Source organism: Ursus arctos, chromosome X, assembly GCF_023065955.2.
Source record: "Ursus arctos isolate Adak ecotype North America chromosome X, UrsArc2.0, whole genome shotgun sequence".
NCBI lineage: Eukaryota > Metazoa > Chordata > Mammalia > Carnivora > Ursidae > Ursus > Ursus arctos.
In genome coordinates, this window is record NC_079873.1 from 84,317,436 (window position 1) to 84,341,525 (window position 24,090).

At 43.1% G+C, this 24,090-nt stretch overlaps 1 protein-coding gene across 1 annotated transcript in view; it reads left to right on the top strand.

Moving 5' to 3' along the window:
- The window catches only part of ATG4A (autophagy related 4A cysteine peptidase), a 51,844-nt gene that overhangs the window by 17,138 nt on the left and 10,616 nt on the right, over positions 1–24,090 (top strand). The window contains exons 2-6 of the mRNA XM_026478807.4: positions 16,748–16,858; positions 18,177–18,248; positions 20,346–20,444; positions 22,826–22,927; positions 23,104–23,176. Of these exons, the coding sequence (XP_026334592.1) occupies positions 16,748–16,858; positions 18,177–18,248; positions 20,346–20,444; positions 22,826–22,927; positions 23,104–23,176 (457 nt within the window). The remainder of the gene's footprint in view (positions 1–16,747; positions 16,859–18,176; positions 18,249–20,345; positions 20,445–22,825; positions 22,928–23,103; positions 23,177–24,090) is intronic.

Sequence of the window (24,090 nt, forward strand, 5' to 3'; positions counted from 1 at the left end):
TGATTCATTAGTTGTGTATAACACCCAGTGCTCATCATATCACCTGCCCTCCCTAATACCCATCCCTCAGTTACCCCATCCCCCGACCCCCCTCCCTTCTGTAACCCTCGGTTTGCTTCCTGGAGTCCAGAGTCTCTCAGGGTTTGTCTCCCTCTTTGATTTCTTCCCATTCAGTTTTCCCTCCCTTCCCCTATGGTCTTCTGCGCTATCCCTTATAGTCCACATCATTGACGTTTTAATGTATGTTTCTCTGATGATTAGTGATGTTGGGCATTTTTTTATATGCTTGTTGGCTATTCGTGTATCATCTTTGGAGAAGTGTCTATTCAAGTCCTTTGTCCATTTTAAAAGATCAGATTATTTGATTTTGTCTTTGAGTTGTAAGAGTTTGATTTGTCTTTGAGTTGTAAGAGTTTATTATGTGTTCCAGATATTAATCCCTTAATGGATATGTCGTTTGCAAATATTTTCTCACATTCCATAGGTTTGTTTCCTTTTCAGTGTGATGATTGTGTACTTCAATGCACAAAAGTTTTGAAGTTTGCTGCAGTCCCATTTGTTTGTTGATTTTTGCTTTTGTTACTTTTGGTGTCATGTCCAGGAAATCATTGCCACATCCTATGTCAGGAAGCTTTTCCTCTGTGTTTTCTTCTAGGCGTTTTATACTTTTAGATCTTATGTTTAGGTCTTTAATTCATTTTGAGTTAATTTTTGTATGTGGTGTATGATAAGGGTCCAACTTCATTCTTTTGCATGTGGATATCCAGTTTTCTTACTACCATTTGTCGAAGGGACTGTCCTTTTCTCCTTGAGTTGTCATGGCACCCTTGTCAAAGACCATTTGACCATATATACAAGGGTTTATTTCTGAGCTTTCTAGCCTGTTCTCTTGGTCTCTTTGTTTGTCTTTATGCCAGGATCATACTGTTTTGATTACTGTATCTTTGAAATATGTTTTGAATGCAGGAAGTGTGACTCCTTTGTCCTTCTCTTTATTTTTTTTTTATTTTTTTTTTAAAGATTTTATTTATTTATTCGACAGAGACAGAGACAGCCAGCGAGAGAGGGAACACAAGCAGGGGGAGTGGGAGAGGAAGAAGCAGGCTCATAGCAGAGGAGCCTGATGTGGGGCTCGATCCCATAACGCCGGGATCACGCCCTGAGCCGAAGGCAGACGCTTAACCGCTGTGCCACCCAGGCGCCCCTGGTCTTCTCTTTAAAAGTAGTTTTGGCTCTTTGGAATTCCTTGATTTTCCTTATGAATTTATCTATTTCTGCAAGAAATGCCATTGGGATTTTGAGGAATTGTGTTGAACCTGTAGATTGTTTTGGGTAATATAGATATCTTAACAATATTAAGTCTTTCAACCCATGAACACAGACATCTTTCCATTTATTTGTGTCATCTTTAATTTCTTTCAGTAATGTTTTGTGGTTTCCCACTGGTATACTTCTATATACTAAATAAAAGTAGACTATGAAGTAAAAATTCTTTGTTATACCTTGCTTTTCCGTAATTTAAGGGTATGGATTGTACTCCATCCATGGTTCCCACAAATTATTTGCTGCTTGGCACAATTGCTGCCCATACCAGAGGCTCTGCTTATTCAGGCATTGAAGCCTTAGCAAGCTCCTTTATGCAGGATCTGCATCCCAGTTTTCTTTTTGTTCACTATCATTACATTTCCCTTAAAACTAGTCTTGTTTAATGAGTCTAAACTTGAGACCCTGGCAGGGCTGCTTAAGGGTGGCAATAAAGAAAGGCAGAACCAGGCTTTGGATGGAGAGAGACTTCAAAGTAAACACAGCCCTGAGCCCTGCCTCCTCTATGAAGCCTTCTCTGATTATGCTATCCCAGGCTCATCTCCTTTTTCTGACCTCCTGATAACACTTGCGTCTGTCATACAACCAGCGTTCATCTCATCTTACCGACTAAAGTAGAACCTCAGTTCCCTCACTCTTTCTGGGGAAAAGGCATTTTGAGTAACCAATTTTCTAAATGGCTCATGATTCCCTCTAAGCACCGTACGCTTTTAACATTTTAACTACCATGAATGGAATTCTCCAAAGAGGAAAAAAAAAAAACCCAACCAAGAAACAATTTACTCCTCTGATTTCTTATACAGCATTTAGGGACATAATCTGATTTTTTCAGGGAGGATCATTGTTATGACTATCAGTTATTATATGCTATAATGCAGTGGTATTCTAAGGCCTCTTGAAATGTGATTTAATGATTGTCCCTGCACTGCATGGTCCTAGACCATTTAGTCTTTGTGTGTGTGTGTGTGTGTGTGTGTGTGTGTGTATGTGTGAGTATGTGTACGTGTGTGTATGTGAATCCATATTAGTTTTTTATGATATTCTGTCTGTTTCCTTGTCAGCCGGCCCTTCTTGCTGCTGTCAATCTACTTTTATAAAATCAGTTTTTATCCCCTAGCTCAGAAGGTTCACAAAAGACCTCTTAAGTGGGACTCGATGCCTGAAGGGAATACTTCTTAAGGGTCTTGAAAGCTTCAGGGTTTACCTTCCGTAGTCTGTTTTGTTTGTTTATCTGTAGGTTTGCTTCAGTTTGGAGAACTTAACTGTGGGACTAACAACAAAATCTCCAGGAACAGGAACCACTAGGGCCCTTGAAACCAAATCACCTTGGTTTTTCCTTCTGTCAAGCTCCTTTCACATTGCATGACGATCAGACATTTCCTGCTGGATCTGCTGGAAAGGATAGCTGGTGACAGGAAGCATTTTGAGGCAACTCTGGCCTATATCACTTCCTGTCACCAGAGAAACAAACATTAAAAGGTGACACTTAAGAAAAGGCACTTTCTATTTGGGGCTCTCTGACGAGGAGTACTCAGGTCTCTGACAAGGAGCTCAGAGTGGGGAGTATTTTTAAATTTTGCTATCGTGCTCATGGTGGATGGCAGAAAGGAGAAATGGGAACAGCCTTTAGGGACAGTTATTGTGAAATTCATAAGAGAGAGGGGGAACTATGGCATGAGTGTTGCAGAAGCAATACAAAGTTCTGGAAGTATGAACTGAATATAATGGAGATACACTTAAAAGTCGTAATTGGGAAAAGGAAAGAAGCAGTTATTCATCCTACATCCCTGTACATGTCTATTTTCAGTATTTATTATCATGGAATTGTTTCAACTTTTGAGAGATGTTAGAATTTGAGTGCACTTGCTGATCCTAACTCTAGTGAAATGTAAGATGTGCGAAACTGAAGTACAAGCTTTGAAATTTAAGTACATTTTCTCTTGGCCACAACCAGGCACAAGTTCTAATGAAACACATAGCTTTGGGGCTATTAGCACTCATTTAAAGTTTACAAAGCACTTTTACATCCATTCTCTCATTTGGTCCTCACTATAGCCCTGTAGGGAAGGTATTATCTACATTTTATGGATAAGGAAAGGGAATCTTAGTTTAAAAGAGTAGCCCAAGGTGACTTATGTAGCAAAAGGCAGAGCCGAAATAGAACCTGGCTCTTCTAATTCATAAGCTAGTGTTTTCTTCAGTCTACTACACTTTCTTCCACTAAGATTTTTGGGGGAAAATTCAATATATTTCTCTGATGAAGACCAGCTAATGCTATAGTAGAAAAGAAGAATTAATACATTTGGGAATTCGTAATCAAAGTGAGCTTGCAAAATAGATAGCATTTTGGAAAGGTCTAAGTTGAAAAATCCAATAAATTAGCTTGACATCTAAATAGTATCTGAAGCCCCAAAATACTTTCACTTGGATTTGATGTGTGTGTGTGTGGGGGGGGGGGGGGAGAAATTTAGAACTACACCTCTGCTCCTGATAACAAGAGAATATTTTGCTGTTAGCATAAGTTTGATCTGTATCACCAGTCTGTACCAGAAATCAATCCAATATAGAGACTTATCTTTTTCTCTCTTCTTGAATTGAGGTATTCTTTACATACATAAGTGCACAAATCTTAAGCGTACAGCTCAGTGAAATTTTATATATGTGCACCCTCCACCCAGATGAAGATAAAGAACATTTCTTCCCCCACCTCGGGTGCCTCAAAGTCTCTGTCTTGCCTCCTCCCACCAGCCAACACCACCTCCCAAAGGTAACAACTATTCTGAGTGCTATTATCGTACATGAGTTTTGTCTGATTTCAAGCTTTATATAAATAGAATCATATTGTATGTACTATTTTGTGTCTGACTTCTTCTGTTTAAGATTTATCTGTGTTTTGTACATCATATTAGGTCTTTTTTGTCGCCGTGGACCATTGCTTTGAATGATTCGCCACAATTGTTCCATCCTCCTTGCCTTAGTCTGTTCAGGCTGCTGTAACACAGCTTCGTAGACCAGATGGCTTCAACAACAAACGTTTGTTTCTCGCAGTTCTGGGGGCTGGGAAGCCCGACGTCATGGCACCAGCAGGTTCGGCATGTGGCGAGGTCTCTCTTTCTGGCTTGCAAATGGCTACCTTCTTGTTGTGTCCTCCCACGATGGAGAGAGATCATCTCTCTGGTGTCTCTTCTTATAAGGGAACTGATCCCACTCATGGGGATTCTATCCTCATGACCTCATGACCTCCCAAAGGGCCCACCTCCAAATACCATCGTACTGAGAATTAGGGCTTCAATATATGCGTTTGGGAAGAACACTAACACTGTGTTGCTAGTGCCCCATTGATGGACACTTGCACTGTTTCTAGGTCTTGGGTATTATGAGTAAAGCTGCTATGAACATTTTTGACCACATCTTTCGGTGGACACAAACACTCATTTTTCTTGGACATAAACCTAGGAGTGGAGTCGCCAGGGTGGGTGCAATAAAAAGACATTTTTTTAAAGACCTCTCTAAGCGAGTGACATTTTTTAAAAAAAGATTTATTTATTTATTTATTTATTTGGCACAGAGACAGCCAGTGAGAGAGACAGCCAGTGAGAGAGAGACAAGCAGGGGGAGTGGGAGAGGAAGAAGCAGGCTCCCAGCAGAGGAGCCTGATGTGGGGCTCGATCCCAAAATGCTGGGATCACGCCCTGAGCCGAAGGCAGATGCTTAACGACCGAGCCACCCAGGCGCCCCTAAAAAGACATTTTTAACTTAGAATAAGTTAACTTGGGGCGCGTGGGTAGCGCAGTCGTTAAGCGTCTGCCTGCGGCTCAGGGCGTGATCCCGGCGTTCCGGGATCGAGTCCCACATCGGGCTCCTCGGCTGGGAGCCTGCTTTCTCTCCCACTCCCCCTGCTGTGTTCTCTCTCTCGCTGGCTGTCTGTCACATAAATAAATAAAATCTTTAAAAAAAAAAGAATAAGTTAACTTAGTATTAATGAAAGAACTGATGGCTGAGCATCTTATAAGAAACCCCACTTTATGAAGAGCCACTTTTGGAGTTAAAAATGGGTCTGTGTTTTGTTTAACAGATCAAGATTTTCTGCCTGGCAGATATTAGAGAACATTTTTGTTGTGGTTGGTCGGTTGGGTCTCTTATGCCTTTTGGTAGATAGCTATTTATTTTCCTGGTGTCTGGTTCATAGAGTGCACGTCAGGGATGTGGAGCCATTTTATTGCAAGCTGCATCTTTTTTAGACCGAGTAAAGTCTTTTCTTGGGCAATGTGGTTCAAATAATGGCAAAATAATGTTGGAAAATCAAGTTCACTTTACCGAAATTTGCCCTAGGATTAACTTGGAATACATTTTTTGTTTTGAAAGTGAAGGTACATGTGTAATTTTTTGCAATCCAAAAACTTAACCCTGGCAGTATAATTTTACATGACATCAAAGGTAAAGAATTTTTAAACAGCATATGTCTGCTGGCAACGTTTACTAATGAAGTGTGATGTTGAAAGGGTATGGGGAAAATTCCTGTGCTCTGGGAAGCGGGTGAGGTGATTGTAAACAGAGGTGAAAACTGGGCAAGTACCCTAAATGAAGAGTTACTGTTCCTCCTGGAAAGGGCTTCAGAGTTTCTCCCATTGTGCTGTACCAGTGAGCGTGCCCCAAGACAGAGACCCACCTTAACCCCTTCCTTCACAAAGATGGTCCCTTCACGTTTGGGTTTTTTTTTTTTTTTTAACAGAAGTTAATTTGATAATGTTTTAAAACCAACAACTAAGATTGGCATTGCAGGCAATTACTTGTTGCACTGTTTCTTTCTGCTAATGGTGAGATACCCAGACCTCCTCCTGAGTGTGTTTGAAAGCGTTCAGGGGCTCCATGAAGCCTGGGTTAAGTCCAGAAGCCTTACCAAACCAAGGATTCCAAGGCCAACATCTCCTAGGCTCATTTGCCTCTCCAGCCTCAAGCCCTGACAGTCTCCACGTGGCCTCACTGTTCGACAGTCTCTCAAGCCCTTGGTGTTTTGGTCCAAGCTGCTCCCCTGCCTGGAACACCCTTCTCCTACCATATTTGCTTAACTCTAATCATTTAAGGATAAGTCCTGTCATCACTTCTCTTCCCCAAGCCTTCTCTGTACCCTAGGCTGGCTTAGATGGTCCTCTGCTGTGCTTCCTGAGCTCCCCCGTGCAAACACTGACCATACTGCATAAAAACGAACTCTCCTTCTTTCTCTCTTCCCATTAGACTTGGAATTGCTAACACATGTTACTATCCCCAAGGCCTAGTACAATGTTGGTCATATGGTAGGTACTCCACAAAGGGTTGTTAAATTGACGTGTGCATAAACATATAAACCAGGTTTTAGACTTTTTGTCAGTGTGCCCATTCATTCCATAAACATTTGATGAGCCTTAGGGGACAACTTCTCGCAAGGCCCTATGATTGGAGCTTTAGAGCATATGGAGATAAGCTCTACGTGGACTGAGATGGGAGTTCGTTCCAATAGCAGAGAGATGACATGCCTGCAAATAACAATAATCTAGAGAACAAAGTGCCCGGTGCCACAACAGAGATAAAAATCAGGGACTTCAGAAGCTTAGAAGAAGGAAAAAGTACTTCTTGGTGGGAAAATTGAGAAGGAAGGGTTCACAGAGAAAGTAGCATTTGAGGTAGGACTTAAGTATAAGTAGGACATGAATGAGCAAAGAGCCTCCAATGTATCATATGGTTTATTTTGGCCAAAAAGAGTAGCTCTCCTGAAGGAGTAATGATCAGTGGGGAACAAATGTAAATGTAGGAGATGGCCATATTGGAGAGAGCCTTAAATTCCAGCCTAATGAGTTCATATTTGGTTCCCATCAGCTGGAGCAATCTTGGAAGCCCGGGGAAGTTTTTGAGCAGCTCAGTGACACAAGTGAAGAGATCCTTTTAAGATTAGTCTGGTAATGGTGTATTTCAGTATTTTCTTAGTAAATTATTATTAACTAATTAATTGCCAATAATTACTTTTACTAAATAGTGTGGAAAAACTCCAAGGCCTGTAGCTCCTTGACCTTTTTGCACTAGACCTTTCTCACTGGAAATCTAGATGAGGTAAGAGATCATATGACCAATTAGTTCTGAGAAATGAACATTGCAATTGACAGAGGAAGGAAACACTAGCAAGACAGAAATGGCTCATAAAAATGCATAGACTCATAAAGAGTTGTTTGCTTAGGAACCGCATCCAAAACATTGCCTTCAGCCATCTGGAAAAATCTGGACAGAGTATATGAATTATATTGTTAGTATTTGTTCCTTTGGGGTAGTTTAGATCACTTCCAGTTAAAAATAATTATACTCTTCTAACCTCAGACTGTCTACTCTTACTCTCCCTATAAACAGTGGGTACTGCACAGTCAGTTTGTATGTTACATAACCAGAGCATCTGATTTCTTGCCACCTTGGGCCAGGCCTTCAACACTTTATGTCTGGATTATTACAACAACTTTCTCATTGCTGTCCCATGTCTCCATGCCTTGAATCCAGCTTTTATTGTAACAGCAAGGTAGAGTGGGAAGAATATGGATGGAGAATAAGGTTAACTCGGTTTGAATCCTGGTTATACTGCTCACTAGCTATAGGACTCTGGGCAATTCTCATCACCTCTCTGAGACTTAGTTCCTTCAACTCAAAACTGGAAGTAGCGATCTTTGCCCTGGCTATCTCAAGAGGCTGCCTCAAGGATCAGTGAAAGCGCTCTGAAAACTGTCAGTGGCTTGACTGAGACTTGGACTCTACTGGCTTGCTTTCTGCCTTCTACCATCCAGACCCAAGCCACGTCTCTAATCTCATTGCCCAGTATCCTCCAGAATTTAGCCCCCTCTCTGACACATACATACTTACTAGTATTGCCCTAATCTGGAATTTTCTCCTGTCTTATTTCTGTGTATCCTTGTTGAAGCAATAACTTAAGCACCAGTTAAAATCCTATGTCCTCTTTGAAATCGTTTCTGATGGCTCTAATGCTCACTGATTTCCCCCTTTTCTGAATTTTGATAGCATTCAGCTCTTATCAATACTTGCTTATGCATTGCCTTTTATTATTAGGTTTTTCATGGATGTAAGGCTCATATCTTTAGGTACTATGCTTTTAGATGCCTTCGATTGCTCTTTTAACATTTAGTGAATATTTATGAGGATACTTCCTCTGTATCCCTCACAGAACAAAGTATAGAACTTAGTACATAATTGTTGGCTCACTTATTTAGAAATTCATATACAGACTCTCTTAAGAGAGAGACAAGTGAATACATCTTCTTTTCCCAGAGCTTGAAGTACCCCTCCTAACAACCTGCCCTACCTCTACCTCCTACAGAACCATAGATACATTGTTGGGATAGGCCTGCCCAATAGAACTTGCTGTGATGATGGAACTATCCTATAGCTGTGCTGTCCAGTATGGTAGCCACTAGCCACACGTGGCTATCTAGTGCTTGAAATGGGGCGAGTGCAACTGAGTAACTTAAATTTTAGTTGGGGGTGCCTGGGTGGCTCAGTCGTTAAGCGTCTGCCTTTGGCTCAGGTCATGATTCCGGGATCCTGGGATCCAGCCCCGCATCAGGCTCCCTGCTCAGTGGGAAGCCTGCTTCTCCCTCTGCCTCTGCCCCTGCTTGTGTTCCCTCTCCAGCTGTCTCTCTCTCTGTCAAATAAACAAATAAAATCCTTAAAAATAAATAAATAAATAAATAAATAAATAAATAAATAAATAAATTTTAGTTGTATTTAATTTTAATTAATTTAAATGTGAGCCACTGCTTGTAGCTGGTGGCTACTGTAATGGAGAGTGTACGTCTAGACCACTGGCTTTCCAGCTTTTTTGATCCCACAATACAATGGGAAATCCATTATATATTGCCACCCAATTTATATCCACACAAACAAGTCTCATGAAATGATGTTAATCCTTCTTACATGTGATATGTTCTAATATTTTTCTGTTCTATTTAATTTCATTTAAAAAATGCTGGTTGTGACCCACTGTGTAGACTTCATAGCCCACTGAGGAGTTATGATGTGTTGTTTGAAAAACACACCACTCATTTTATAAATGGAGAATCTAATGTCCAAAGAATTGCAGTAAGTTCTCCAAGGTCACATAGCTAGTTAGTGGCAGCATAGGACTAGAACCTAAATTTTAGGTTTCCTAGGCTAGAGCTCTTTTTAAGAGGAGTGAGGAGTGATTCCTCCTTTTCATCCTCTGCCAAAAAAACCACATGTTTTTAGAGAGACAGTGTGCGTGTGCGTGCAGGGGGAGACACGTGGAGGGAGATGGAGAGAGAGAATCTTAAGCAGGCTCCACGCCCAGTGCAGAGCCCGACCAAGGGCTTAATCCCACGACCCTAAAATCATGACCTGAGCCAAAATCCAGAGTCTGACGTTTAACTGACGAGCCGGTCAGGCGACCCCACATTTTTTTATGTTAGAGAAAAATTATTTGATATATTCTTCATTTTGGTTAAATATTTTTATGATTATCTTGCTCCCTACATGAGTCATGAGCTCTATTTTTGAGTATTCCTGTTCTTTTGGTTTGGATACTGTCCAAAATCAAAGATACAATACCACAGGGGCTTTTTTTGGACCCACCGCATGATGGTAACTTGTACTCCTTGGGAATACAACCACACTTTGCACTTAGCAGATTGAGTCTTAACAACAAAACCTGTTGATAAATAATCAAGCTGATTCTCACCTCAGTTTGTGGGATAGTTGCCTCAAGTCTTGAATTATAAAGCCAATCAAATATTTTTTTATCCTTCCATCCAATGTCCTGCCTTCTTTGTATGTCTTATCAACAAAGGTAAACCTTAAAAAAGTGGCATCTTTTTATTGTTCTGAAAAATGCATCTCTCCAAAAAGATCAGAGTTTCCTTATCAAAAGCAAAAAGGGGCAGCAATTTGGAGGTTCAGTGACCTGTGTGTTAGGTACATTCCTTACCAGTTCGTGCTCGGAACCCCATTTCCTCATGGATGTTTCTAAATGCGTTTCAGTCAGCAGATAGCAGACAACAGTTTGTCCTTAAGTGAGAACAACAACAAAAAAATATACTTAAAAAGGCAACAAGTTTTTCAAAAGAATCATGTTACAGATTTGTTTGTTTTTATTTTAGAGAGGTGGGGAAGGGATAGAGGGAAAAGGAGAGAGAGAATCTCAAGCAGACTCCCCACCGAGTGCAGAGCCGGACGTGGGGCTTGATCTCATGACCTGAGCCGAAATCAAGAATCAAACACTTAGCTGTCTGAGCCCCCCAGGAGCCCCCCAGAAGAATCATTTTAAGGGAAAACCAGAAAGTCCAATTTTGTCTTTCATTTGATTCTTACCACCATTGTCAGTAGGATGAATTGGCTGAAATCTGTAAGAAATGTATTTTGTGGGGCCAAGTTATTTATGGCAGAATCTCCTAAAGTCATAAAGCCCAGCTGACTCCGAACCCTTCAGTTAAGATTCTGTATTGTAAGTCTAAAATGATAAATGTTTTCTTGGGGTGCCAAAGTTTATACTGGTCTGTAGAGAAATCATTCACATCTTTCGCCCTATCTGACCACCCAGCATCGCTAGGATTTGACTTGCCGAATACATTCAAGAAAACTTGCAGTTTGGGACATGACAATCCCCCTTGAAATGATGAGAATTGTCCAGTTCTCTCTTTTCTAGATTTTGGTTGTCAGTGGGAGGAAGAGAATGCAGATGGGGCAGGGCGTGTGCCTGGGTGGGCAGAAGCTGGCAAGACCAGAACACTAAGTGGACCCAGGAGGAAGGTGAAGGCACCTTTTAGGCTGAGCTTTGTTGTTTGAATTCCACCTGCCTTCCGAGGCTCTGCTAATCTGCCTGCCGTCTACCATGTCCCTCTTCACAATCCCTGTGCAGGTTGTCTTCCTCTACTTTTTTTTTTTAACCCTCTCCTTCTTTTATCAACCAAACCCATGAGTCCTACATGTTCTGGCTAGATCACACTTTATCTCCCTACCCCACATCATGTTTTGCTGCTCCCATTTCATCATCCACACTCGCAAACTGCAAGTTATTTTTGTCTCTCTCCCTCCCTGCCTCCCTCTCTCTCTGTATCTCTCTTTCTTCCCCCCCCTCTCCCCCCAGCCCCACAGCACATTCAGTTGCTTGCCAAATCCTTTTGATGTTCCCTCAATCAGGAATTTCTTCCCTTCCCCCTTCCCACTTATATCTTATTTCCATTAAGCCTCAGCTCAGATACCACCTTCTCTGGGTTGTGGAAGGCCCACTCACCCCCAGTTGGAATTAATCATTTGTTGCCTTCCACGTTGCTTTCTTTCTTTATGGAACTATACTTGACACACAGAAATCTATTAGTTTCAGGTGTACAACCTAGTATTTTGATTTTTTAAAATATTTTGACATATTATGAAATGATCACCTTGGTAGGGCTAATTACCATCTGTCATTGTACAAAATTGTCACCATATGATTGACTGTATTCCCTGTGCTGTATGTTACATCACTTTCCTTTAGTATGGTACTTATTGTTATTAGTTGTTTCCAGACCTAGCCTCCCCACTAGATTAAAAGCTTTTGGAGGATGGAAGCTACGGGTCAGTGACGTTTTAGCCTCTGTGCACGTAGTAGATACTCAGTAAAAGTTTATGGAATGGATATATTAATGAATATTTGACCCTTGCCATACCTATCTTCCATGGATATTTTCCTCTGTTTTTGAAGCTCTTACTTGATAGTATGTTAAATATGTATGTACTGCTGAGAAGGCTGTTCTGGAATCAGCAGCATCCTGGCATGCCTTTAGAATCAGGTGGCCTATAAGGAAGATATGCTGTGGTATCTCAAGCCCCTTCTGGCCCTGAGATTCTGTGGCCGTGAGATTTCACTTTAGAGAATTTGTGTTGTTTGTGGGACACAAGCCCCACAGAATCTAGGAGCCTTCGTGTACAAGTGTCTGTGGTAAGCCCTATCAGAAAATGTGTCATTCAAAGCCATTTTCTCCTTTGCTTGCAATTTTATGAAATAACCCTTAGAAATCTAGTCAATGACTGGAAAACATATTAAAGTAAGACATAGCAGAAATGGCAGATTGAGGGCCTCTGAAAATTCTATCTATAATAACAATGAAAAAACTGGCAAAAATGGTCAGAATCAACCTTTTCAGAAGTGTGGAAATTCACCAAAGGCTTGCAACAATCTGGGGAGTATTTATTCAAGAAAAGCAGCTGCATTTTGGTGAGAATAGTAAGCTTTGTGGTGTTTTCACTTGCCCTACACCCATCCCTTGCTCTCCAGCCCTAGAGGAGCCTTGAGAGTTTACAGCCTCCAATCCCAGGAAAAGCCAGGAGCCTGACAGCCATTGTAGGACACAGAATGGGGTTGGAGCATTTTTATTTTATTTTTTAAAAGATTTTATTTATTTATTTGAGAGAGAGTGAAAGAGAGAGAGAGAGAGAGGGAGAGAATGAGCAGGGGGAGGGGCCGAGGGAGAGGGAGAAGCAGACTCCCCAGTGAGCAGGGAGCCTGACATGGGGCTTGATCCCAGGACCCCAAGATCATGACCTGAGCCTAAGGCTGATGCTTAACTGACTGAGCCACCCAGGCGCCCCAAGCCTCATTTTTAGAGAATTGTCATTATTTGATCTTTCTGATGGTTCCTGGGAAGACCCCACTTGCAAGACTGTATTTATTTGTCCTGACTTGGAGTGGCAGGGGCTTTTTTTTTTAACTATTAGAGGTGCAGCCACTGTGGAAAACAGTATGGAGGTTTCTCAAAAAATTAAAAATAGAAATATCATACGATCCAGTAATTCAACTTCCGGGTATTTACCTGAAGAAAACAAAAACGTTAATTAGAAAAGATATATGCACCCCTATGTTTGTTATAGCATTATTTACACTAGCCAAGATATGGAAGCAACCCAACTGTCCATCAGTAGATGAAAGGATAAGGAGGATGTCTGTGTGTGTGATAGAATATTACTCAACCATAAAAACGAATGAAATCTTGTCATTTGTGACAACATGGATGGATCTAGAACGTATTATGTTAAATGAAATAAGTCAGGCAGAGAAAGACAAATACCATATATTTCACTTATATGTGGAATCTAAAAAACAAAACAAGCAAATGAACAAACCAGGAACAGACTCAAAATTACAGAGAACGAACTGGTGGCTGCCAGAGGGGAAAGGGCTGGGGGAATGGGTAAAATAAGTGAAGGGTATTAAGAGGTATAAACTTCCAGTTATAAAATAAATAAGTCATGGGGACTGAAAGTATAGCATAGGGAATATAGTCAATAATACTGTAATAATTGGTGACAGATGGTGACCACACTTATCGTGGTGACAATTGAGTAATGTATAAATTGTCAAATCACTATGTTGTACACCTAGAACTAATATAATATTGTGTGTCAGCTATACTTCAATTAAAAATAAAATGATAAAATAAGAAAACCATTACAGAGGCCATCGATAGACTTCATAGCTGCCCGAGGCAGTAGATAACCAAAAAGCTTAAAGGAGAAAGCTAAGGCATAGCATGTCCCTTGGAGCTTGAAACGTTTGGGCCCACCCCGGGAATCTAGAAGACTATCTGCATGCTCAGGGCTGTGTGCATTCCCAGTGTTGTGTGCATGCTCAGGAAAGACCTGAGGGGGCCCTAAGCTTTCACTCTGGCTGATCCCAAGCTCTGCACGAGGGAAGACTAAGGCAAAGTTATCAACTGCCTGGCTGAGCGTGGAAGACATGTCCCAACATGTACACAGAGCCTCTTGGCCGAGACCGAGAGACTTGCTGGTTCCAGGAGTCTGAGGAAGTCTTTGTTCAGTTATTAGCTGACCACTAAGCCAACCCAGCAGAGACTTCAGTGCAATAATCATTATTAAAGTAAAATGGAACAGAGGGAAGCCTGTTGTTCACCAGACCTTGTAGAAGGAAATTCTTGGTCCACCCAGCTATGGTCTTTGTAGCTCTGCCTGGATAGTTCCTATCTCTTTCAATAGTCTGAAAGGGCAGGAAACTCATATGGGGCTGATGTCTTGTTTGTTGTTTTTAAGGCAAGATAAAGGTAGTTTATGAAATTTTTTAAAAAGGATTACGTTAGAAGTGATTCTGTTGGAAATGCGACTTCACTTCTGCACCTCAGTGATGTCCCAGTTTGCTTCTTCATCACTCTGAGTTCTCCTTGTGGATGACCTATTCCCCTTCCTTGCCAGACTGTCTTGTATATACCCTCCCCATGTTACCACTCTTTGCTTCTGTTAATCCCAGCTTCTCTTCTGGCTTTCATTTGCTTCATCCACGTAGCTTTACCTGGGGCTGGCTGTGGCCCGATGCACTGCATTCTGGGAGTCCATCTTCTATGGGGAGAATCAGGAAGAATAGAGATGGTAATGACCTTCTTGCCGGCCCGAGAAGGGCTGAAGAGCAAGGGGACAATTCTTTGGCTACCATTTTGGTCAGGGCCATCCCAAATGAAACAGCACAGTTCTCACAGGCTTTAAGGGGCTGTACTAATTTGACCAGATGGCTGGGCCATGACTCACTGAGACAGGGTTGGCGATAGAGAAATGTTTTTTTTTTTTTTTTTGGCCGGTACTAAAAAAAGACCCAAGGCTTATATCCATACATGCTGTACATTCATCCAGTGCCGCCCTTCCTCACCCCTACCAAGGGAATGCCAGACAGCCTGCCCCTTTCCCGCACTCCTCTCGAGCTCCTCATTTTCTGACTCTGTTTCTAGGCTACCCTGGATGTTCATTTTAACCTGCTTTCTCCTGCCTGTGAGGGGTAGAGAATAGGGTGGGAAGGTACACAGTGTGACTTACACCACCTCAGTCCGCACCTCCTGGGGATGGCCTGACCTGGGTGGTCATTTTTAGCCTGGTATTTCCTGGGCTTGGGCCAGGGGCTGAGGCCAGAGGCAGAAAGGCTAAGATGGCACAGGTTCCCTGGCAGATTCGGCAGTGATGAGCTTTCACTGGGGAACAAAATGGCTGCCTCATTTCCAACCTCTTCAGGTTTGAAATACTGCCGGAGACTCTAACCTTAATGATTAAAACATCCTGAGGAGAAAAGCTACTTAAATCCCAGAAAGATTGGGCTTCTGTGATAAATTTCAAGAAAGGTGGTATCCCTGGGTAGCTGTGTTTCTAAAATTACAACTTCAAACAAATTGTAACTTCAATTTGCACAAATTATACAAAGTATAACTTCAGCCTCCAACCAAGTATTTTTGAGCAGGTGAACCTGTTTTTATGATCAGATAGGAACATTTATATTTAGGAACATTTATTTCTGTGAAAACAGCATGCTCCTGCCTTAGAAAACAAAGCCAAAAGAAAACAATTCGTCCTTTCAAGTGGGTTAAACATATCTCACAATGCCATTTTTACAGGAAAACGGTTCCCCTGGGGCTCTCAGGGACTGCTTTGGGAGAGTCCCTGCGGCTGCTTGGAGCTGCACAAAAGGGCCCCCGCTCTCTCTGAGCTCCCTTCCCTGTAGGGGCTGGGGAGCCTCCAAGAGCTCCTATACTATCAATTTGATTTCTCTGGTTACAGGTTAAAATACGTTTTTGTGGGCTAGTTTGGAAACTTGTTTACCACCTATAATCTTATTTTCTTCCAGAAAATTGCTTAAAGAGAACTTTTGAGATAGCCCCCTTCGTAAGTCAGTCTTAACTCTTTCAGCAGACTCTTTCCCCCACAGGTGGTACAAAAGTGAATTTTACCTCATCCCACATTATGTGGTCTTAAGTTCTGGGAGTCTGGCCCATGAACCTGCAGCATTTAATTCTGTTTTATTCAGTTACTTTATCTTGAGAGAGAACCACAGGCCTCTGTGAATCCCAAGAACAAGCTATTTTTACCTCCAGCTTCAAGATCCTTCTTTGCAGAAGTGATATGTGAATAAAATGGCAATTAAAAGGACTATGAAAACATCTGGGCTTCCAGCTGAAATCTTACATTTTCACAGCTGTGTAATCTTTCACATTCGTCACAGCCCCTTCCAAAGCCACTGGCTGCTTGAAACCTCACAGTGTTCCCGTGATGTGGGCAGGAGTGGGGTATGCAAGCATTAGCTATTACCGTTTCACCTCGACACACTCTTGCTAGAAGCTAGCTAAGTGGCTATGAACAAAAAAGACCCCATGACGAAAAGATTCTGAAATGACTGTGACTAAGTATTCAGAGATGGTGCCAAATGGGACTGCAAGAAAGGGAAGGTGAAGATAGGTGGTCAAAAGGATTTTGAGGCCTCGTGAGTATCTTTGTTCCTCAAAGAAAAGGATTTGCTTCCATGTGCTTCAAGCCAATGACCTTTCACCTTCAGTACAGAGGTAATAATCAGTAAGCCACAGAAGCAAACCCAGTCCATTACATTTTGCCGTAAATTTCTCTCCTTTTCTTTCAGTTTTATCCAAGTATGAAAACCAGATTACTATTTTTGCTGACTACCTAGAAGAATTTCCAGATACAGATGAGCTGGTATGGATCTTGGGGAAACAGCATCTCCTCAAAACGGGTAAGGTTTGGTAGCATTTGTCTGTGAGAACCCACATGAGGTGGGTGCCTGAGGTTAAGGACCTACCCATTTTTCCATGTTGGGTTGGTGGAGAGTGACTTTGGTCACCATTAATGCCACTCCTGGGTGGATCCAGACCCTGTAGCCAGGGGAGTTCAAGCCTCAGACCCCTTGCTTGCATGGGTCCCTTCCAAGGCCCCGAGAGTCCCTAGCAGGGAGTTCGCATGGTTATAGGTGTTAGTACAATTTGAGAAAAGTCAGATATATTTTTATTCTTCTCTTTAAAGGAGAACTCCTGAATTCTGTAAGCTGTGGGTTTCAAACTCCTAGTATCACTAACCAGTACTTAGTCAGCAATGCCTGGGCTACATACTTCTCATTCCCCTTGTGTCCTTTTCTGTCTAGATTCAAAACGCTGCCACCTAGGGGACTTCTAATCAGCCCATGGCTGTCAGAAACTCTCAGACACTAAGGAGTCTTGTAATTGTCGATCTTCCACTGACTGTTAGCACTGTCTCAGTGTATTCTGAACTTTTAGCCACTGGAGCTGGTTGGAGAAGGGGCTGGGATATTTCTTCCCCTCCCTTTATATACTTATAGATTGGGGAAGACCTTTGCACCTAACACTGCTAACAACCCAGCACCCAGATGAAGCCTGAGCTTGGAGGGAGTCAACTCTGCTTTTTCTGTTTATCTGAGGAGAGATCCTCTTTGAAGGCCCCAGCATAGAGGAGGAGATAGGAAGGAGCTGATCACAATGCAAGAAGTGCTTTGAAGAAAGACACAAAAGCGCTTGTGATGTTCTGTATCCATTTAGATGACAAATGCCAGTTGCAGGAGGTAGTACAGACAGGGATCTCTCCTTTTTAGTTCAACATATGCAATGCACACACATATGTGCCCCCCGCAATACTCCCCCCTTAGTTTTAGATAATGGACAGTGGGTACCGGTAAGGGATCCAACCGTCATCATTCAGGCAGGGGCTGATTGCCTTGCTAGTGGGTTATCCTTGCTTTTCCTATTCCTTGTCTCTTGGCCATGACCCCAGTGTTAGTACCTGCCAGGGCCATGTTGCTCAGTGAGAAGGAGACAAGGAACCACCCGGCCAGTAGCTCTGGTCAAAACCTAGGTGAGGAGAAATGCTGAAATTACTTGGCTAAGATGAGATTGGGGTTCCTCCGAACTTCCCTAGCCCCCTCACAGTAGAATTGACTGGTTATTTGAAAATGAGTTGGCTTTCTGCTGGCTCAGAAATCAAAGGCAGATATCTGTAGATGGGATATGGTGATTTAATTGCAATTTCACATTTAATTACAGAAAAATCTAAGCTGTTGTCTGATATAAGTGCTCGCCTGTGGTTTACATACAGAAGGAAATTTTCACCAATTGGTAGGTATATCATTTGTTGTGCTGTGCTTTCTTCCTTGTAGATAACTTGCCTGAGGTTATCAGTGCCTTTACAGAAACCTCAGAATTAACAGCTTGCTGTGCCAAAGAGCGTGCTTTAGGGGACTAGTTGAGTCTTAAACTTTATTCGAAAGTTTCATTGCCAAAGTGCCTCATCGTGTATGGTTCCTTGGCGCTAAGGTGTTGCGCCAGTATACTTCTGAGTCCAGCTCCTAGTGTTCAGGCGCCAGATTATATCCCTCATTTTACTTCCAGGAGCACGGAGAAAGTCAACCTTCTAATTTGGGTAATATTTACTAAATTATAATCCACTTCTTTGTGGAGCCACATGATCATTAAAGACAATTATGCCTTGAAAGAAAGAAAAGAATTCCTTTGTTTTCTTCTCCCTATGAAATGAAAGCACCTTGCCTTTGGACGATGAATTATTATAGATTTCCTGGGAACTAATTATAGGCTGTTAGAGTAGCAGCTGCCGTCTAGAAAAGCAGGACAGGTCAATAAGCTAAGCAAATAGGCTCCCTTTAGAGAAAATCTAAGCTGTTTGCGAGTAGGGTGGCCTATTCCTGTATCATGGCCCTGTAGGAAAAGCGTATCAAATCCAAATGGTAGCAGCTGTTCTCCTAAGAGAAAAGTCTGTCTGTCTGATTTTGATGCAGTCCTGGACCTAGTAACTGGAGTGAAATCCTCCTTTCTGATAAGTGCCCCAAACCCAAGTCCACATAGACGGTGTTTGCTCTCCACAGGAAGTACCGAAGCAGGAAAACAAACAAAAGAACAATTTTTAGTGCCCAGTGGTTTTGAACTGTTAACTTTCTCTAGGTGAAGAGATCTTCACAAGGCTCGAGAACATTTGCAGTTCAACTCTGACAATGTTTTGGCAATAGACAGTCTCTTCTTTATGTGGGCTTCCCTGCATCCTTCCTGTACTAATGTGGCCTGTAATTCCACCATTAGCAAGAGGCAAAGGGCCTCCCCTGACAGTTGACGGGTTGGTCCAATCCTCCCCATCTTACTGTAACAACTCTCCTTCAGTCCCCACAACCAAAGGAAAAGGGTGGTCCCCTATGGCCCACGTGTCGTACAAGGCTAATGACCCTCCTTAAAATCAGTCTGGTGAGATGGTGCTCATAGCATCGTTTTCCACTTCCATGTTGGGGGGGACGGAAAACAATGAAAGCAGACTGTCTCCTCTGCTATCCAAGTTATCTGATTTCACTGGTACCTTGAAAAAGGATATTGAGCTCAGGCTGGCCACGTACGTGGGATTCTCGTTACATCGAGCGTTTGTAAAGCGGAACCCACTGTCTTCATTTATTAACTGGTCTAAGGCCTTTTAAAGATGTGGCCCCATTTCTCATTTATTAGTAGCATTTTTAATGACAGCCATGCACATAACACCGGATATTTACATCATCCTGAATGGGTTGTAGAACCCTTTCACAGGTATTTTCTCCTTCAGTGTTTACAAATCCCCCAATGGTAGGCGTCAGGGTATGTGCTGTTGTTCCCAATCTACAGTTGAGACTTGGATCAGGCACCTAGAGACAGTCCTTCTGATGCCTAATCTAGGACTCTTTCCTCTATTTTATCTTGTCCTCCTTGCTGTTCAGATCTTCCTAATGTATATTTAGCACAATCAAGAGCCTTCCAGATCTCTTTGACCTCGCTGATGATTCCCTTTGGTAGTGTTGATTCCTTAACTAAGGTTAAGACTGGCTCCCCTGAGAAGTGAGCCGAGCAAAGCCAGGTTTGGTCTGGCAGATAATGATAAGGCATGGGTTAGTGTCGGTAGTCATACCCGGCAGTCATCTACCACAACTGTGTGCACACTGAGCGAGAAGTCTCCAAGCAGGGTTTTTTCATTTGTTGGTTTTGTCTTTGGCCATAGAAACTGTTTCGGTTAACTCTGCATCACCTTTGCAAGTCCCACCCTCTAACAAACCCTGTTTGCTGTCTCTCTCGCCTCTCTTTTCTGAGTCTGTGTGTCTGTCTGTGTTATGTGATTGCCACATACGCTGATGTTTCAGGAGGGCAATTTAGGGAACTCACAGTCCTTCCCGTCCATTTTGCCAACAGGGGGAACGGGCCCTTCATCAGATGCTGGCTGGGGATGTATGCTCCGCTGTGGACAAATGATGCTGGCTCAGGCCCTGATCTGCAGACACTTGGGAAGGGGTGAGTGAAATGTGTCCTCCCTCAGAGGCCTCTGCAGTAGCACTGCCTGCTGGTGGCCTAGCATCAGGGCTGAGCTACAGGAATGCTCGATTACAGAGCTGAAGGTCCTACAGTGCTCTCTGCAAGCCGCCGTGGCGGGGCCGACAAGTCGCTAAAGCCTCCCACGAGAAGGAAACAGCCGGCATTTCCTTGTGACTCACCAAGCCGGAGAGTTATTTTCCTGGGACAGAATTGAACAGGGAGGCACGTGTGTCATTTAGAGTTTCCATCTTCGCTATTGTTCCAGGGAGTCCTTAAACAGGTCAGATAACAAAGGGAGCAGGAAGAAGGGTGTGGCGGGCGGTCTGTTTCTTGACCTCGTTTAAAATGTCTGCCTGGTGACGGGTGGAAGTGACCTAAAGGAAGTGCCTGATGAGGGAGCTGGCACTATTTTGGTTTGGGTTCGCTGAGAATGTCCATTCGGTGATGAAGGAATCCTTAAATTAGTTGTCTCAGGAGGCCACTTCATTAAGAACCTTCCGGTCATCTTCGTTGAAGCCCTCGAGTCTTGCTTTCTTAAGCCATGTGCGTGCTTCCCAGTGGGCATCTGGAGGATGACCTCTGCTGGGTGCCTGTGCAGGCACTTGGGTGAAAGCCGGGTTTGACCTGGGGATGAGGGAGGAAAAGGACCCCTTGGATGATATCGTACCTGCTGAGCTCGTTGGCTTGGCTCCCTGAGATTCCCTCCTCCCCCCAGTGCAGCCTCACGCATCCTGCTGCAGTTGCCAGAGCAGACGGTGGCATTGGGGGGGAAGGTCTGGGGAGGTTTTAGGGCTTTGAGGCCTTCTCTTCACCTGCTTTTCCTGGGGAGTATCATAATTCCAGTTTTACAGATGAAGAGATTGAGGCTCAAGAAGTCAGGTGACTTGCCCAGGGTCAAACAGCCAAGAAAAAGCATGGGTTGGGGAATAGAAGAAGGCAGGCCTCCCGACTCCTTGTCCAGTGATGTCTCTACAGTCCTCATCTGGCTCGGAGCAGATCCGTTCCCTTTAACTTCCGTGTATACAAATCACAGCAAGGTGATTCTCCCGGAAGTGAATTTTGTGGGAAGCCAATGAGGAAGACATAAAACCCCACAGTCAGCAGTCTCGGTTGTTTGAACAGAAAAGCAAACAGCGGGGAGAATTTGGAAATCGATCTTGCAGCTCAGATACATTCAAAGATGTAATTTTGTAAAGAAGCATTTTGGAATGCTTCCTGTCCACTTACTTCATAGTTAAGGTGAAGTGCTCACTTATCAGTGTCATCAGTCAATATTTAGTGGTACTTAGCAGCCAGCTAATCAGGATTTCCCCAGACTCGGACAATTCGGTAGCAAATGGAAAAAGAAGAAAAGTTGGATGTGGTTCACCTTCTGAAGACTGTGCTGGCTACGAAGTTTAAACTTCGGTTTCAGAACTATTAGACGCAAAGAGATCAGAACACTATGGAGATAATGGCCTTTAACTTCAAGAATACTTCAGTCGTGAAGTTATTAAACTCTCTTTAAGACTTCAGGAGAGAAATTCATGTATCGGAAGCCAAGTAAGACCCAGAGAGCTGTCCCATGGGACAGAGTTCCTAGAGCTGAGGGAATGGGAGAAACACATCCTGTCTACAGCAGTCATTATGGAGAATTTTTGCAGTTGTCCCAAGTCCTGGGATAAGCAGGCTCTGCGGCACTTGGGGGGCCATGCCTGAGGCACAGAGGGGATTCCTATAGACGTGATTATTTGGGTTTTGGTCACAAAGAAACCTTGAACACTTGATAGCAAAGGTATTTGTTTTTCCAAAGGTCAGTGTGAACTTTTTCAAGGTTGTGTAAAAGTGGCAGCGTGCCATTGTTTTCTTGAGCTTCCTTAGTTGTGAATTGTGTCTATTCCCCTGCGCACTGTTGTGTGTCTGAATAGCACTTCCCCCATGAGACTCTTTTGGCAATGCTGCCAAAATGTACGGACCGAAGTCGTTGCTGTCTGTGTGGTGATGAGACAGTATGGCGACAGGGTGATATAAGGATATACTTCCGGGTTTTGTGGCGACCTCCTGCTCTTGGAGTAGCTGACCAGAAACGCCTTTTCTGACCTTGTTTTTATGTAATATTTATCTAGCTTCAGCCCTTGGGCTTAGTCAATTCCTTGGTCAGCTCGTTGTTTTGCTTTTACTTTACACCCACTGAGGCTTTGAAAGTAATGTCTCCAGATGTCTTTTTCATCAAAATTGAAGTTACTTAGGAATGTTCTAACTCGACGGCCCCTGCCTTCTAGCTGCAACTCTTCTAGCTGTAACCTCGTAGTTACAGTAAGAGTGCGGAAAGGTAATAAGTAGTTATAAAAATGACTTTAATTCATTTTTTTCCTACAAAGACTGGAACTGGGAGAAACAAAAAGAACAACCCAAAGAATACCAACGGATCCTCCAGTGCTTCTTAGATCGAAAGGACTGTTGCTACTCTATCCATCAAATGGGTAAGGTCACATCGGTAGTTTTAAGGCAATGTTTGTACCTGCTGCTTTCATCCCCTGCCTTATATGTGGCTCTGCGAAGTTGTCTATCTGCTTAATTATTTATGCAAAAAATTAGGAGCTTGTGGAATGCTGAAAGAACTTTTGCTAACGTCTTTTTTTTTTCCACATAAAAACAGCACAAATGGGTGTAGGAGAAGGGAAATCAATTGGCGAATGGTTTGGACCAAATACAGTTGCACAGGTGTTAAAGTAAGTAAGAGTCTGGCGTCTGCCTTGCTGTACTGTCTCCTATGCCGCCCCCTTCTGCCAACTCAGTGTCCCCTCAGTCTAGCTCTTCTTGCCACCCCACTGAGCTGCCAAACATCTGTACCATTTTGCTCAGACAGTTCTTTGAGATGGGCGCGTGCAGACATCTGTTCTGGTAGATCAGAGTTGTTTTCGTTGGTACCGGTAGATGGGGAAGCACCTCGGACTCATTCAGTATCTGTTCCCTCTCCAGGCTGGTTTTCACCTTCCAGGGAACCATCAGCCTGAGGGTCTCTTTGAAGCCAAAAGGCTAATAATACTAAGTGGCCGAGGCTGAGCCAGCCTAGGCAAGACCTGGACTCCCAGCCTGTAGAGTTTGAAAGGCCTCATTCATTCATTCCTTCATTATTTACTGAGTGGCTCTACCGTGCTAAGTGCTGGGTATACGGAAATAAACTAGACACAGTCCTTGCCTTGGGGAGCTCACTACCTATGGGAGGAGACCAACTCCAAGGGAGTCTTGGGATCCATTTATCATCTCTTAGCAGACTCCAAGTACCCCAGCATGGTACTTTTGCTGTGGGTCTGTTAAAACGCAGAATTCACCCCCCCCCCCAGCAAGAGGCAAGGTGGAGGCTCTAAGACTGACGTTTCAGAAGTGAATGGGGTGAGTGGCATCAGCGCCTACACCTGCAGGCCTCCTCACCTGTTGTCCCTCTCCTTCCCGACGCCTGCCACTGAATGCAAGCTCCCGAAGGGCAGAGATTGTATTTGTCTCATTCACTTCCTTAATGCCAGCACATAAAACTTCCTGGCACACACAGGGGCTCGTAAATACTTGAAGGATGAGTGAAGACGGCATCCAGAATCTGGGGCCGGATTTAGGCATCAGAAGGTTAAAACCATCTGGACTCCTT